General features: G+C 44.9%; 1 protein-coding gene across 4 annotated transcripts in view; it reads left to right on the top strand.

The window, feature by feature from the left end:
• LOC149360711 (DCC-interacting protein 13-alpha-like) overlaps window positions 1-15,845 on the top strand; it is a 77,357-nt gene that overhangs the window by 33,285 nt on the left and 28,227 nt on the right. For 3 of the 4 annotated variants that reach the window (XM_089572461.1, XM_089572460.1, XM_089572463.1), the window contains 7 exons: window positions 2,947-3,044; window positions 3,925-3,966; window positions 6,774-6,903; window positions 8,554-8,633; window positions 9,964-10,101; window positions 13,246-13,482; window positions 15,398-15,484. In XM_089572461.1, the coding sequence (XP_089428587.1) occupies window positions 2,947-3,044; window positions 3,925-3,966; window positions 6,774-6,903; window positions 8,554-8,633; window positions 9,964-10,101; window positions 13,246-13,482; window positions 15,398-15,484 (812 nt within the window). The remainder of the gene's footprint in view (window positions 1-2,946; window positions 3,045-3,924; window positions 3,967-6,773; window positions 6,904-8,553; window positions 8,634-9,963; window positions 10,102-13,245; window positions 13,483-15,397; window positions 15,485-15,845) is intronic. The other variant, XM_089572462.1, reaches the window with a different exon arrangement.

Genomic DNA, 15,845 nt, shown 5'->3' with positions numbered 1-15,845 from the left:
CGAGAGACAGGAGAACGCGCTGCACGACTCGAAAAGCATCGCAGCTAACGCAACTGACCAGGCTTAGCCAGAGCTAAACCACGCCTAATTTTTTTTACTCAGAGTTGTCTCATGTCACACATACTATATACCACATTGTTTTTTTTCCGTAACCAATCTGATGCAGACGTGTTATGCTTTGCAGGAAAGTTTGAGTGAGTGTGTTGGTCTGTCCTTTCCTGCTTAGCATGCAAGTGCATAACTCCTTGCTGATGAATCGTAAAAGCAGATTTACCCAGTGAGGGAGCAGCCAAAGTTTTGTGCTTGCTTTAAGAATAACAACTCTTGGTTAAGTCAAGAAGCGAAGCATGGGGACAGATTGCCTCCAGCGTATATTTTTAACGTATTAAGAATCGGTTAAAATCAGGGATCTTCATCGTACAGGTGGGGTTAACAGTTACAAGCAGTTTCTGCCTGTTTGCACTGAGCTCATTTGTGTGCGCATGTTGCATGCTGTGTAATAAGTACAGCTTTGGCTGAAGCTGAGTGATAAACAGTGCAGAAAACCATTGCATTTTCTGTGACAGTTAGCGTCAGGAATGTGAAAGGTTAATCCGAAGGACATCGTGTGTAGGATCGAGTGTACCATATTTACACAAATATAAATGTGAGGGGGAGGGAATTTGAGACATCAGGAAATTAAATAAAATTACTATTTGTTTCAGCAATGGTGATTCCGAATTCTTTAAAATAGGCTTTTTGAGGTATAGAGATGGCTTCTGCAACATTCTAGTTCCAGTGCTGGCAAACACCAGAGGACAAGTGAATCATGTTTAAGAAGTTAACTGGTTAATAGTTTTTATACTTAACTTTCTAACTGTTACAGGTAGCAGCCTTATTGCTATAGGAGATTCATAGCTGGCCATTAGTAATAGCTATATCACTTTTTAGAATTTCAAAGACCCTGTTACTATCTGACTGAGGAAAAAAAACTCATGATGTTCATGTGAATACTAGGGGCATGCGTGTAGTGCTTTTCTGGTTCAAAGCAAATTCGAAATGAGTAAATAGTAAACTTCTTCGTATAATTTTGAAGCGACTGTTTCGAATGCTTCTGGCACAAAAAACGGCACAATAAGCATTTTCAAAATTGTGTTTGTAACACACGAGGTCATTACATGAAAAAAGGAGAGTGCGTTAAAGCTTTGTTAAACTCATTGAAGCTTTGCATACGCCTGGCAGGCAATCGTGGAGCTGGGTCTTTGGCTGCATGCGGCCCATAGTGCCATCTCGGAGGAGGTGCGCTGAACTGAAAGTGCATGAAGCAAGCATTAGAGAAATGTCGTTCATGCGAGGCAAATACTTTCAGATTTAGAATACTGAACATTCAGATTGAGTCAAATAGTGAGCACTTTACTGTTCTACCAAATATTTGAAATTGTCGAATATTGGCACACCCGTTAGTGAATACGGTAACTGCTGTAGTCTCAATTTTGGAACTTGCTAAAGAAGTTTGAAGGTTTGAAGGTTTATTAAAACGAAATACAAATGTGTTATTTCATAAAAAACTTAGTACAATAGGAAGTCCCAAAGTGAAAACTGTCTACAGTTTTCACTACAGATGTCTCCTGTCATGCGCACGTGAATTCTGGTTGTATTTATGGATGCCAAAACAAAGTCGTAATGATGATGCTGTCAGGCCTAGAACTCGGCTCAGTAAAACCTTGTAGCTTTCATAGGCAGGGAAGAGAGAAGTGGTAGTAGTTGGACAGACTGGCACTGATCTGTGCTTTCTTTGTATCTGGTGCGAATGAGTCACAAAAGTGTTGAATGCAGACTGTTGCATTTCTGACAGTACTTCTCCTGCTGTGGTGTCTGCCAATAAAGGCATCATCACATTAGGTGCCATAAAGATTTCACATTTAATTCTTTGATTAAATTAAATATTTGTGATTGATTGCCCCAGGAATTGATTCTTTTTGATTGACACAACTCTCTTAACAGTGCAATGTCTGCATTTTTTGAAGTTAGGAGTGCGACGTAAAGAATTGTTGGATAACTTTCTTTTAAGGGGGACACTGGTCTTAGACCTATTTTTCTTATTTTTAGTCCAATCCTAATGAAACTGTACCACCTTGCTCAGCTGTTTTGTACTTATTTCAACATTGAAATTATTTTTCTCATAAATTGGTCGGTTCCCAAGATAAGTAATTTTAATTAGTCATTCATTAGTACCTCAATGCAAAAAAACTGCTCAATAAAAAATCATTTTTAATCCATGGCTATATAGTGTGCTGAGTAAATAGTGCAATAATCAACACCATTTTTCCATTTCACCCTCGTTAGTAATTTTACAGTAATTGTAATATCAATGTTCAAGGTATGAATGTAATGCAATCGATAAACTTTGCAAAATTATAAATTTTTGAAGTGCGATTGAACAAATCTGCTTCGATTATCGCACACACTGTGTCTTCAGCGTCCCTTAGCAAACATTATGACATCTCTGTCTGTCCTAGATGTTGTGATATCGACACACTAAGACAGCCAGATGTCCAAAATTTTCATGCCATTAAATTGCCTACTCCTGCATAAATTCAGCCCACACGATGATCTGAATTTAATATTATGGTCAAAATGTTGATTGCTTGAAAGAAAAAATTGGTACAGTTGGAAATTAATAGCTGTAGATTCCACAAATGTCACTTTTCGAAAATCGATTTTTTGGTCATTTTTTGGTCTCAAAAGACCAGTGTCCCCCCTTAAGCAATTATAAAGGGCTCTTAAGGAAAGCAAGGGGGTAAATTAACGGGCCAGCAATTTTCTTCTATCTCCCTTGATGGTTGTATTTTGCACTGTGGTGCTTACACTGTAAGCCTCTTAATCTAAAGCCGGTCTAGCTTTGCTTCAAATGCGTGAAGAAAGTGCCTTTCTAGTTTTTTTTTTGTTCTTCCATGTCTCGCTCAGAGCGTCGGGAGTGCTGTGATGGAAATTGACCGGGGCACAGTGGCACATGCGCTAGACGAGGATCGCCGCAACGTCTTCCAGATCAGCAACGGCAAAAAGTGAGTTGCATCATTTCACATGATGCTGGGCGTTGAGTTTTTCATGGACATGGGAAGTACGATAAGGTTGTACTTTATGTGAACATGTCCGCAGTTCCTTCATCCTGCTATAGTGCTAGCGAATGGCTTTCTTGAGGAGGTGGGAAAGGTTTTAGGAGCTGACAAAATAAACGAGGAAGGGTACATTGCTGGGGACACTTCAGGTGAACAGGGCATACCGGGGTAGCTGGCAGGTTTCTCGAAATCTTTCTGCTTAGTATTATATATTGCGTATATAGTTATTTCAGTTTGCACTTAGTGCCATGCTCTGTAATTAGCCACTACAAGTGCCTTTTCGTATGTTTTGTCACTAATTAGTTTGTGCATTTGTTTGAAGAACATCTTGATCTTGACAAAACACCTCACTTGCGAGGCCTTCATGGTGTGCAAATAAATATATAAAATGTTTAAAAAAAAATCGGTGCCAAGTCTGAACAAAACAGTGGAAACATTGTGCTAACAATTCTCAGGTGAGCTTCACTATCGGTTGGCTACCCATGTGCGAGACTGAAGGCTTGCTGTCATAGCATTTACTTGAGATAGTTAGTGGGCCATTTTGTTTCCTGAAAACCAATTTTCGTTTTTTTTCTTGCTTGGAGGAGGGTGATTTCTATGTGGAGTGGACAGCGTAAGAGTGTCTGCATGGACTCGGGTTTGTTGCATTCTGGTGTTCACATGGCATAGATGCGCACTTAAAAAGAGGTAGACAGTAATGACGACTCCTTCAAAAATTTTTTTTAGGAGTACTGTCTGCATGTTATATGTGTGCATGTGCACAGATTTGGTCCCAGCTGGTATTTGGCAGGATGATTTTTTTTTTTACATCTTGTTTTCTTTCCAGTGTGGCACGGAGAGGGAGCAACATAAGAATGACAAGTCCAGGGTGTGCTTGAGATTTATTTTTTCCTCTGATACAGTTCCAGGTATAGTTGTTATAGTGAAGACTGGTACCAAATCTCAGGATGTGAGCACTGCACACAAAAACGCTGATGTTCAGCAGTGCCATTGTACGTCGGTGGTCGCATATTGGGCTTTCAAAGTATTAATAATTATCCCAGAAAAGGGATTCGGTAATCAGTATATGCACAATGAATCCGTAATGCAAACATTACACTACTTTATCATACATCATGTGAAAGCACTGAATGCTGTAAAGTAAGGTGGGTAAGGAGACGAGGTGTTTGTACACTGTGTTCAGCTTTTTTTTTGCTCATGTATTAAGACGAAAGCCTTAAATGCCTCATACTGTCGTTAGCAGCCGTGTCGGCAGATATGTCCCCATTTCGGTTACGTGCCTTCTATGGGCATATGCCAATCAATACTTAATCGATGGCATTCAAATGATATCGAAATAATAATTTCATGATAGTTAATGAATAATTGAGTAATAATAGCTAAGCATTTAGCCTAATTTACCTTCCTTGTTAGACCACATAAATAAGTAAAACCGAGTAGGAAATTGGTCGAGTTGGGGAATCGAACCAGGGTCTCCGGAGTGCAAGACGAGCATGCTAACCACTCCGCCATGCCAGCTCGTTCGTTCAGAATGAACAAAGGCGCGTCTAGTGAATATGTCTTCTTCGTTCACTCTCATCTTCCTCCCATTACAGCGAGGTTCAGGTGTCCACAGAGATATGCCAGACAGATGCATTTGCTTTCCTCAAAAACCAATTTACCGTAGAGCCGAAGGGTGATGGTGTTCTGTGGACTCCCTGGCAGCGTTGCAAGACACTGTCGCGTTCCATTCTTAGGGTCGAAGCTTAACATCTTATCAACGCATCAGTGGCACCAGGAGCAACACCACGCTTAAGCTTTCGCCTCACCTCACTTTAGATCAACAAAGTGTCCCCCTGAATTTTTTTGCTGTTGATCAAACCCATCTTAAAGTTTGAGCACATACATCTGTTCACAGGTACAAACTATATATGCTGCTCCTTTTATGTTTATGCTGCAGTCTTCTGAGAAGTGCATTATACAAAGGAGCGAAGGTCGCTTGAAAACAGGCCAGAAGAGTTTGAGATTTAAGAGTACAACTCTTAGCATTGAAAAAATCACTGCGGTAAATCCCATTGGAATAATGCTAAAGCAACGACGCGTCCTCATTTCAAGTTGCTTTCTTGTTTTTAATTGGTTCCTTAATTACCCACTTTATTCACAATTAATTCGTTTTAATTACCCTTAGTTGACAATTATTTTCAATTAATGTGCAGTAATTCGTTTAATTTGTCCTTAATTCACCGTAATGTACAATTAATTCACATTTCAATCACATTAATTCACAATTAAATCACCTTTATTCACAATTAATGCACCTTAATTCACTCTTGACACTTTCTGTAATCATCAATTATTGATTGGATTTCGATTACAAGCTGCACATTTTTCCTGGTTTTGTCTCAGTGTTCATTCCGGACTTTCAAATTTGGCGGCCCGCATTAGCTCCGCCCACTCTTCCGGTCACGTGGTGCCACACTTACGGCATTTTCAAATTCAGCGCCGCTTTTGCTGTGGCCCCGCCCACTTTTTAAACATTTTTGGCTCTCATTAATTAACTATTCATCCGATTTCGAATTTTTATTATTTTTTTTCGCAGCATCCTCACATCATTCTCTTTTGATTACAACCACTCATCTGAGTTGCCCACAAATGCTGCCAACACATTTTGAGGTCACGACCCCGCCAACATAGCCTAGTAGTAATGCTTTTCGCATTAATAATTCGAGATGTGCATTAATCAACACTCAGAATGCAAAGTGGTGTGGCCTTTCGTTAATAAGCTGCCGTGGTGGCTCAGTAGCCTAGGAATGCTTTTCGCATTAATAATTCGAGACGTCCATTAATCAACACTCAGAATGCAAAGTGGCCTTTTGTTAATAAGCTGCCGTGGTGGCTCAGTGGTTATGGCGCTCGGCTGCTGACCCGAAAGATGCGGGTTCAATCCCCGGCCACGGCGGCCGAATTTCTTTGGAGGCGAAATTCTAGAGGCCCATGTACTGTGCGATGTCAGTGCACATTAAAGAGCCCCAGGTGGTCGAAATTTCCGGAGCCCTCCACTACGGTGTCTCTCATAGCCTTAGTCGCTTTGGGACGTTAAACCCCATAAACCATAAACCAAACCTTTCGTTAATACAGTTGTTAGTGACTAAGTTTTGTTGCCAGTTAAGCGAGGGGTAATTGGAATCGGCAGAGTGTGCACAGAGTATCGATGGGTATGCAGGTTATGTAGGCTGAGGACTCGGGCAGCTCAACAGATTGAGCATAACCTCACCAAGGTATTAACTCCATGACTGAATTTTAAAACCCATTTGCTGCCCGTTTGCTTCATGGCAGTCGTGTAGTATCAGTGACAGGCCTTAGGTTGAGCTCTGACGGGCACGGAATTGTGTTCAGTTCTTCACGGATAGGCCGTAAACAGAACTTTGCCAACTTTCATTGGTGAAGTTTCCCCCCCCCTACCCCCCCCGCTTTTTTCTTTCTTTGTGTGTTGCACACTGAAAGTGCACACTGCATTGTCTGTGCAGCTTGCTTATCTCACATGGAATGCACATGCTTATCACATGCTTATCGAGGCCAGCTCATGTGAGAAATGTTTCCTGAAAAGCATTTGGGATGAAAGATACTAAGGGCTGAATGGATGTTGCTAACCTTCAGGCATGTCTTGAATCGCTGTCGACCTTCTCCGCTGTGCAGGTCGGTAGTTCTCCAAGCTCTGAGCGAGCCGGAGCGGGACGAATGGATCACCACGGTGATGAACATTGCCGCCGAGTGTCACCCGGGTGGACGGTCGCACTCTGTGCCCAAGGAGGCACCCGCGGCCAAGGTACGCAGGACCCGGCTCCAGAGCAGTTCAAGAAACCTCGTGTACCCCTCCAGCAGTGTGGTTATCTGTTTTAAGGATCGGAGAGCACATTTGTTCGGCAGAAAGCTATGGTGACTTTACGCTGTTGATTATCACATGCTGGCACATCAGCTGGCTGTGAAAGCAACTCGGGGTTCAGTGCCTGTTCAACAGAAAAATATTCTAGATAGAGAACGCAAAAGTTGTGGTGGCTTGTGTTAATGAAAACTGTTTTCGGCAGTAGTGGTACATCTCTGGAAACCCAGTTGCTTTCTCCCCGCCGCAGTGGCTCAGTGGTTATGGCGCTCGGCTGCTGACCTGAAAGACGCAGGTTCGATCCCGGCTGCGGCGGCTGAATTTCGACGAAGGCGAGATTCTAGAGGTCCGTGTACTGTGCGATGTCAGTGCACGTTAAAGAACCCCAGGTGGTCGAAATTTCCGGAGCCCTCCACTACGGCGTCCCTCATAGCCTGAGTCGCTTTGGGACGTTAAACCCCAGTAAACCAAACCAAACCAGTTGCTTTCTGTTGTTTGAAATTTAAAGCAGAGCTGCGAATGCCGCATTTTAAGCGAACATTTTAATGAAGATATTCTGTCACTGATCTCATGTGCATTGTCTTATGATAAGTTTACGCTGGTGTTTGAAATAAGGTGCTTCTTTCTTTTTCATTCTTCTATATTACCCAATTTCTGTGCGGTCTGATTACCTTTCATATGTTGTTGTGCCAGTGAGAACTAAAAACCTACTCATCATTTCAAGCATAAGCAGTCACTAACTGATAACAGATTTGATCCTTGTCATGCAGTTTGTTACCCTGTTATTTCGTTCCTTCGCTCTCCATGGCTTTCCTTTCTGATGGTTCCAAGCCTAATGATAAGTAAGAATGAAATTAAGTGAAATGAGATGTGGCTGACTCAAATTTTCTGTATGGCAACTTCTGGCCATCGTGGTTTGTCACTGGCTATAACCTTCACCTGCTGGGCCGGAGGTTGTCGTATTGAACCCTGGCAACAGTGGTCGCTTTCCAACGGAGTGGAAAGGCCTAAATTGCCCGTGTATTGTGCAACATCGCGGTTATTTATGAACTTTAAAGGTTGAAATTAATGCTGAGCCCTGAACTAGTGTCCGTCATAGCGTGTGTGCACCTTTGGGATATTTAACTTGCATACCCGGTCATATTCGTACCCCACCCTACCATACCGTGCCATGCCATGTCATTCCATGCCATACCACGCCATGCCGTAGATTATCATACCACACAGCTTTAGGTTGCAAAGGGTGCCAGGACCATTTCTGTTATATTTTTATGTTGGTCATAATAATTGATCAGGTTAGGGTCAGCAACTGAGCTCTTCTTATGCAGGGCCTATCTGGCCTGGTGTCCGTGGGGCCTCGTAGCAAGTTAGCTGTGCTAGGGATTGGTGCTGGGAAGTTACAGGAGCACGTCTCCGGGCAGGAATCTGAAGTCAAATGCAAAAGGCACGTTTCAAAGTAAAGATAGATGCAGCGGAGAGTTAATGCAAGCAAAGAGGAACAGCTACTGTGCCCTCTAGGAAAGAGGAGATGGCGTTGTCATGTACATCGCTGCCAGCATTTGCTTATGTACTGCTTGTCTCTTGTGCGCAATGCAGACGGAACGGACCCCATCCCTACCTAATGCAGCTCCAGTGGGTGCCACGCCTGCAGCTGCTGCAGCTCAGAGTCAAGACCGGTGAGTGCGGGCGTTTCGCAGACTGGGCAGGGTTTCAAGTTTTGACCTTCATTAGAAAAACACTACCATTAGTGTATCGCGAATCCAGTGGAGGTGTGCCGATTCACTGCACCGCAGAGAGCTCTGAGGAAATGCATTGGCAAGTGCTGGAGTCGGCGCTCTCGCATTTGCGCTTGTGTCTGACTTACTTTTTGACTGGCAGACTCAACAACATAGGTGCAGGCATAATAACCCCTCACATGTGGCTACTTTTGATGCGACAGCAGACACCTTTTGCTTACCGTGTACCGTGTTACCGGTACCGGAGTACCGCAAGCCCGCCCACCGCCGGTGAGCATGCGCTGATTGGTCTTGATGCTGCAGGAGCGCACGCTGCTCCTGGGCAAGTGGCGCCATCTGGTGCCGTCAAGGGCGATTTACGCATGCGCATTGGCTGCGCGCGGGCTCCCGGTACTCTGGTACCGGTAACGGTAACACGGTACATGGTATGCTAAAGGTGTCTAGCATTAGGAGGGTCGCGAAGGTGCAAACTTTCCGTCAGCATCGGCGGTGTCTGCATGACGCTTCTACTTGCTAGGTGATGTTTAAGGGAATTCGCCTCTCCACTCTCTCTCAGCCGTCCCCCTCTCCACTTAAAGGGGAGAGAAGGGAGACGAGGGATGCAGAATGACTCTGACTCAGGAAAAATGGTAATGACTATGAAAAATGACTCGGACAACAGCAGGCCTACATGTAAAATGTGCAGCCTCCCGAAGAACTGTGTGTGCAAGAATGAGGCTCAGAACGCCGCCAACGATGCAAGAATTTCCACAGAACAGGAGTCTTAATCGTGTCGCGTTAAAAGTTGAAGTGATGAGCACATGTTTTGGTCTTTATCATCCTGCAGTAAGTCAGCAGCTTGCGACATTTCCCTGGAAGTTTCAGAAACTCTTCTGCATTCTTCCCATTATTATGAGACTTTCCAGCAATGTCGCACTGAAAAAAAGAAGCCTGAACAAATAAGCCTCGTTTGACTACTGTGAAACAGTCCCTGCCATGTTTTCTAAGCTTTGAGAAGCGGAGTTTATCGTTTAAGGCAAGGACATTTTGGTACCCATCTTTGATCGGAACCGTTGGCCGGTGAGGCATTGTCTTTCTGACTGGGTTGAAGAGGTCTAACAAGTGACCATGCTTTGTTACGAGGAAAAAGTTGCAATCGCAAAAGTAAAAATTTCGCATAATATTGAATAATTCGATATAGAATCACCGGTACACCACACTTCACTTTCTGGCCAGCTGTCCTGAGTGCTCACACAGGGATGCACACCTTCGCCATTGTCTTTTTCTGCAGTGTGTCTGCAGCGCGTCCAAAGCCAGTGACCCAGCAGGACCTGAAGGAGCTGGCCAACACCCCGATTCAGTTCGACATGTTTTCCCCCTCCGAGGAGAAGAGTTCGTCCGGGCAGTCACCAAAGGATGCCCCGGCTGTGTGCGTACCACTGGCAAGGCGGCTTGCTTTTTGCTTTTCCTCACATTTCACAGCATTAAAGGGGCTGCGAAACACTGCTTGGGGGGATACCGGCTATACTTCAGGTGGGTTCTTTATGTCACACAGATGATGACCTAAAAAGAATTACAGGAATCGATGCACAGGAACGGGAGTTATTCAGTGAAGAAATTTCAAAATACAAGCAAATAAAACGCTGCCCTCAACTCGATTTTGGCGGGGCTTCCCACTCCTATTTCGCTCTCCCAATGATGGCACCTGGCGCAACCATTCAAAACAGCCAGCCAGAGCACGTTGCGGAAGTTTGTACTCCATTGTTGCCTGCTCTCTGTGAGACTGGCAGCGTTGTTTCCATGCCGGAGCGCCCCTGGTGGTGTATTTTTATTTTACTTGCTTTGCAGGGCTTTTATCTAAGACAAACAAGTTGTTTTTGTTGATCTAATATAAAACGCAGACAGGTGACAAAATTTATTCACACAATTTGCAGCATATTTACTGTTTGTCCGATCATCAAGCTCGCGCCAGGTGATGTCATATCCGCTGCTAAAAACCCGCCACTGTGTGGCGACACCATCAGAGCCATGAAGTTGTTTTTGGGAGGACATTAAAATATTAAAAAACGGAATATACGTGGTGTTACCGACGCTAATAGCACCATTTTAACTCACTGTATGCAATCAACAGGCAAAACAGTTAACTAAGATTGTGTTTCTGGGCCCCTTTAAGGGGGGAAGGGGTCTTAGAAATAAATTTTTATTAATGAAGTCACAACTGTGAAATCTTCAGGGAACATGCATTTTTACGTGCTGATTCCAAATATCTAATTTGATTTTATGTACAACAAGTCCTTGTGCACTTATGCAATATGTTAGGCAACTTTTGCCGAGAGAGTGAAAGAAATTCTACAACAGGGAACTTGTTAGGTTGCTTGCCATTGGTTTCTCTTGACATCAAGCTATGCAATAAGGGTGAAATTATCATCCTGCCTGTCATAGAAGGTGAGTTATAGGATTTTGAAATCATCAGTTTTTTCCCGTTTGTGAAGTGGCAAATCCAAAACCTTCTAACTCAACTTCTATGATAGGTAGGATAATAATTTTGCCCTTATTGCATAGTTTGACGTCAAGACAAGCCAATGGCATGCGTCCTAGCAAGTTTCCTGCAGCAAAACTTATCAAAAGCTCTCGGCAAAAAGTTACCTAACATATTATATAAGTGCACAAGGGCTTGCTTTACACAAAATTAAATTACATATTTGAAATGAGCACGCAAAAATACATGCTTCTTGAAGGTTCCATTATTGTGACTTTATTAACAAAAATTTTTTTTCTACGACCAGCTTCCCCCCTTAACAGGCTTAACAGGTGGGATTCTGATGCATAAAGCCCAATTTCATCCACACAGGTGAAGGTCATGATGGGTACAGATGAGAAAGTGTGTGGTTGCATAGTGTCAGTATGGCATCTTTGGTCTTTAGGAAAAGTGTCTTGGGCTCAAGCTGTGCATTCATCATTGTTAAAGGTGCACTGAAGAGGAATCTGAACTCGTCTTTTTGCCGCGGGAACTCCATCTACACGTTCCGAGAATCCTCAAAAACTGCGACTTATTGCCCTGTGTGGCCGATTTCCCAAATTAAATCGAATTAACATCCGGTTCCCGCCTTTCTTCTTTAATTCTCCCCATACGGTGGGCGGAGTCGACCAACACGTGGAGTGCCTTTCAGCCAGCTCCGTGGAGGCTTTGCTTTCGCTTCATTTTGTTTTTTAGGTTTCCGTGAATAAATTGTTTCATTTGCAGATAATATATAACCGCAAAATAAGCCCGCAGAAATAAAAATACGTGCGGACTATTTGCTTTTAAGGACTACTACGTATTACTCCGCTGATGGCAGAGCGGCAAGCCGCCACGGGACTGGGTGAAAGGCACTCGCCGCGTTGGTCGACTCAGCCCACCGTACGAGGGAGAATTAAAAAAAAGAGGCGGGAGCCGGACGTTAATTCGATTTAATTAGGGAAATCAGCCACACAGGGCAACAAATCGAAGTTTCTAACAATGCTCGGAACGTGTAGATTGAGTTTCTGCGGCAAAAAGACGAGTTCAGATTCCTCTTCAGTGCACCTTTAAGAGTTTTCATAGAGGTAGCGTATTCGTGGCTGGTGTAACCACGATGCCACATTACGTGATTCATGACACCAACGAAACACCAAGAAAGGAATGCTAGTGGCACAGCATGATGCATTTTGGTGATCTGAGGTGTGGTAACTGACTTGGCTATGCAAAAGGAAGTCTAAGATGCCACGAGTGTGCTCTAGTGAAACACGGGCGATGTTGTTTGTTGCTGAATCAAGACTGTGCCATCTATTTGAACGACTCGTTCTGAAATTTTCACCGTAGTGCACACTCTGTGGTCTTTCTGATGTGGCCAGACGAAGCATGCCGCTTTATCTAGCAGTGTCTAGTCTAGCAAGAGAACAGCAGTTCACAATTGATGGCGCGGTGCTGGAAGTAGTGAGAGAATATGTCTACTTAGGGCAGGTAGTGACCGCAGATCCGGACCATGAGATGGAAATAACTAGAAGAATAAGAATGGGGTGGAGCGCATATGGCAGGTTATCCCAGATCATGGATGGTAGTTTGCCAAGATCCCTCAAGAGAAAAGTATACAACAGCTGTATCCTACCGGTACTCACCTATGGGGCAGAGACGTGGAGGGTAACGAAGAGGTTTCAGCTTAAGTTAATGACAACGCTGCAAGCTTTGGAAAGCAAAATGATAGGTGTAACATTGAGAGATCGGAAGAGGGCGGAGTGGATGAGGGAACAAACGCAGGTTAATGATATCCTAGTTGAAATCAAGAGGAAGAAGTGGGTTAGGGCAGGGCATGTAATGCGAAGGCAAGATAACCGCTGGTCCTTAAGGGTAACGGAGTGGATTCCAAGAGAAGGCAAGCGTAGCAGGGGTGGCAGAAAATTAGGTGGGCGGATAAGATTAAGAAGTTTGCCGCAGCTGGCGAAGGACAGGGTTAGTTAATTGGAGAGACACGGGAGAGGCCTTTGCCCTGCAGTGGGCGCAGTCAGGCTGATGACGATGACTTCGTGGTCCTACATTCTGTCCTGCATTGTACAGGCGCATCAACCCCTTCGACCAGTGTGGTTCCTCTATCGCCATGGAGTCGGCCAAGGACGCGTCGTGCTCCTTCTGGGAGGCCTTCACCGTGCGGTTCCTCGGCTCCATGCAAGTGCCCTGTGACAGGGGCGACCAGCTGGTCTGCGAGACCATGCGCCTCATCCTGGCGGCCCGCATGGCACACAACGTGTTCAAGATGGCCGAGTCCCACATGCTGGTCAGCCAGAAGGAGCTCAGGTACTGTGTCGCTTGTCGTAGCCACATATTACAGATGGGCATTGGTGGATCACTGTTATTGTGCAGTCAAACGAAGATATAACGAACATGGATATTACGAATTAGTGCCTATATCGAACTCCTCGTAAATATCTTTGACAAAAGCATGCAATTTATACTTCGTTGGTCAAATGTTGAGGGGAATCCCCCAGGGTGGAGTATATCTTTACTAAGGGGAGTAATTACTCGTTGACATTCACTCAAGCGCAGCCGTATGGCTACAAAGGAACGCTGTACAGCTTTCTCAGAAACTTCATGCAGTTAAAGAAAAATTCGTGCTGGTCCGGGGTTCGAACTCGGGACCACCGTTACACCGGAGCAGTCACTCTACCAATTGGGCGGTGGTCCCGGGTGCGAACCCCGGACCAGCACGAATTTTTCTTTAACTCTGCGAAGTTTCTGAGAAAGCTGTATAGCTTTCCTTTGCAGCCGTATGGCTGCGCTTGCGTGGATGTCAATGAGTAGTTACTCCCTTTTTACAATTTATTCTCCTTATATCGAACGCGGTTGGCCACGAAGCGGATATATCGAACTCGCCAGCGCCAAACTGCCCGTTCGGATGGCAGGCTTCGCCACACTGCACAGGTGACTGGTGGTGATGCGGTAAGCGCTCGCGCCGAGGTTTGCACTTTTATCTCGCCAAGAGTGGCGTGTTGGGTTGCAGTCTGGCTGGCAGCACGCGTTCACGCCTCAGGCATCCGTTGACAGTGCCTTGGAAGCAGCAGCGCAGGTGGTTGTAAGTTTGCAGTAACAGTACCGCTTTCCATACGACATGGCTGTAATGCGGAGAAGCCACCGTAGCCGGAGCTTAACCTGCGCTTGTGGTGCTGTGCGGGGAAGCCAGCCTAACTTGCACTCGGATATTTGTGGTCTTCGGAATAGCAGCGAGTGCCTTTGAAACGCCGCCAGAACCTGGGGCAACGTCTCTCCGTTTCTCTAGTAATGCTCGCCAGAATTGCTGTCCCTTCAGTGACTAAACTGCACCGCTGTTGCGCGCATTTGTGACGGAATTTTATATTACGAATTTCACTGTAGTGAACTATTTTTCAATTTTTTACTTGTTCACTTAACGAGGTTTCACTGTATTTAAAATTGCTAGTGAGCTAGAATATTGGTGGTACTGCAAAATTATTTGCAGAATTTGTTCCCTGAGCCAGCACTGCAGGTAGAAAAGTGAGCACTTGTTTCTAGCACAGCCTGTTTTGTATAGATGCTTAGAACTTGGGGTGCTGTTGTGGCAGAGGCTGTTCACTTGTCACCACAGCCTGGCTAGTATGAGAGTCCAACTGTACCAATGTGCGGTGTTCTGAGACATTGAACCAGACTTGGAGGACAGAGTGCCCAACAATGTTTGTTCTTCATTGGATCCTTCTTGGAACCACCGCGGTGGCTCCAAGAAGAATCTAACGAAGAACAAACACCGCGGTGGCTCAGTGGTTATGGTCCTCGGCTGCTGACCTGAAAGACTCGAGTTCGAGTTCGAGTTCGATTCCGGCTGTGGGGGCTGAATTTCGATGGAGGCGAAATTCTAGAGGCCCGTGCACTGTGCGATGTCAGTGCACGTTAAAGAACCCCAGGTGGTAGAAATTTCCGGAGCCCTCCACTACGGCGTCTCTCATAGCCTTAGTCGCTTTGGGACGTTAAACCTGCATTAACCTAAACCATTCTTGCTAGAAGTATCACTCGTGTTCATGCACAAGCGTTTGCTTCCCTAAGGTCAACACCAGTAATGTATGTCACCACTCCTTTTCAACTTTAGCAAAAAAAAAAGTTTTTTATAAGCCCATGGTAATTTGCAGGTGCACTGTGCTATCTCCTGCAAAGTGTGCGAGGATATTAAAGTATTTAAGTATCTGATCTCATTTGCACTGTTCAGGATTCTGGACCCTTCCCATCAGGCTGTGCGTGCCTGCTTCCCATTGGCCGATGTCTCCTTTTGGACTGTGCACAAGGAGAACAACAGGTGAGTCATGGGGCAGTTAAGGGAGAGATCAGGTGTGTCTCAGTACTATATATTGTGACGCCCATGAAAAGGCCAATTCTACCTATTATTATTCTACATGGTCGGCGCTGCTGACTAAGCCGAAGATGAGGAGAACGAGGTTGGTGGTGTCTCGTGCTCGGCAAGCGGACCCAGCTGCTTTCAGTCCTCCGTCCCGGTCTCAATAAACCCTGGGCGTAACATCTTGGTTTCGGCGACTCTGTCACGAAGAAGAAGCGGGCTGAACAAGCGCTTGCGCAAAGGGCTCAGCTTCCCGGAGAGACCTGTACAAAGTACATTGAAGAAATTATAAAGTTATGCAAGGTCGTCTCTCCTGGCATGA

This window comes from Amblyomma mixtum, chromosome 2 (genome assembly GCF_055824585.1).
Source record: "Amblyomma mixtum isolate Tamu chromosome 2, ASM5582458v1, whole genome shotgun sequence".
In the NCBI taxonomy this organism is placed as follows: domain Eukaryota; kingdom Metazoa; phylum Arthropoda; class Arachnida; order Ixodida; family Ixodidae; genus Amblyomma; species Amblyomma mixtum.
Note: the sequence above shows the minus strand (reverse complement) of the source record. Positions and strands in the feature narration are given on the sequence as shown.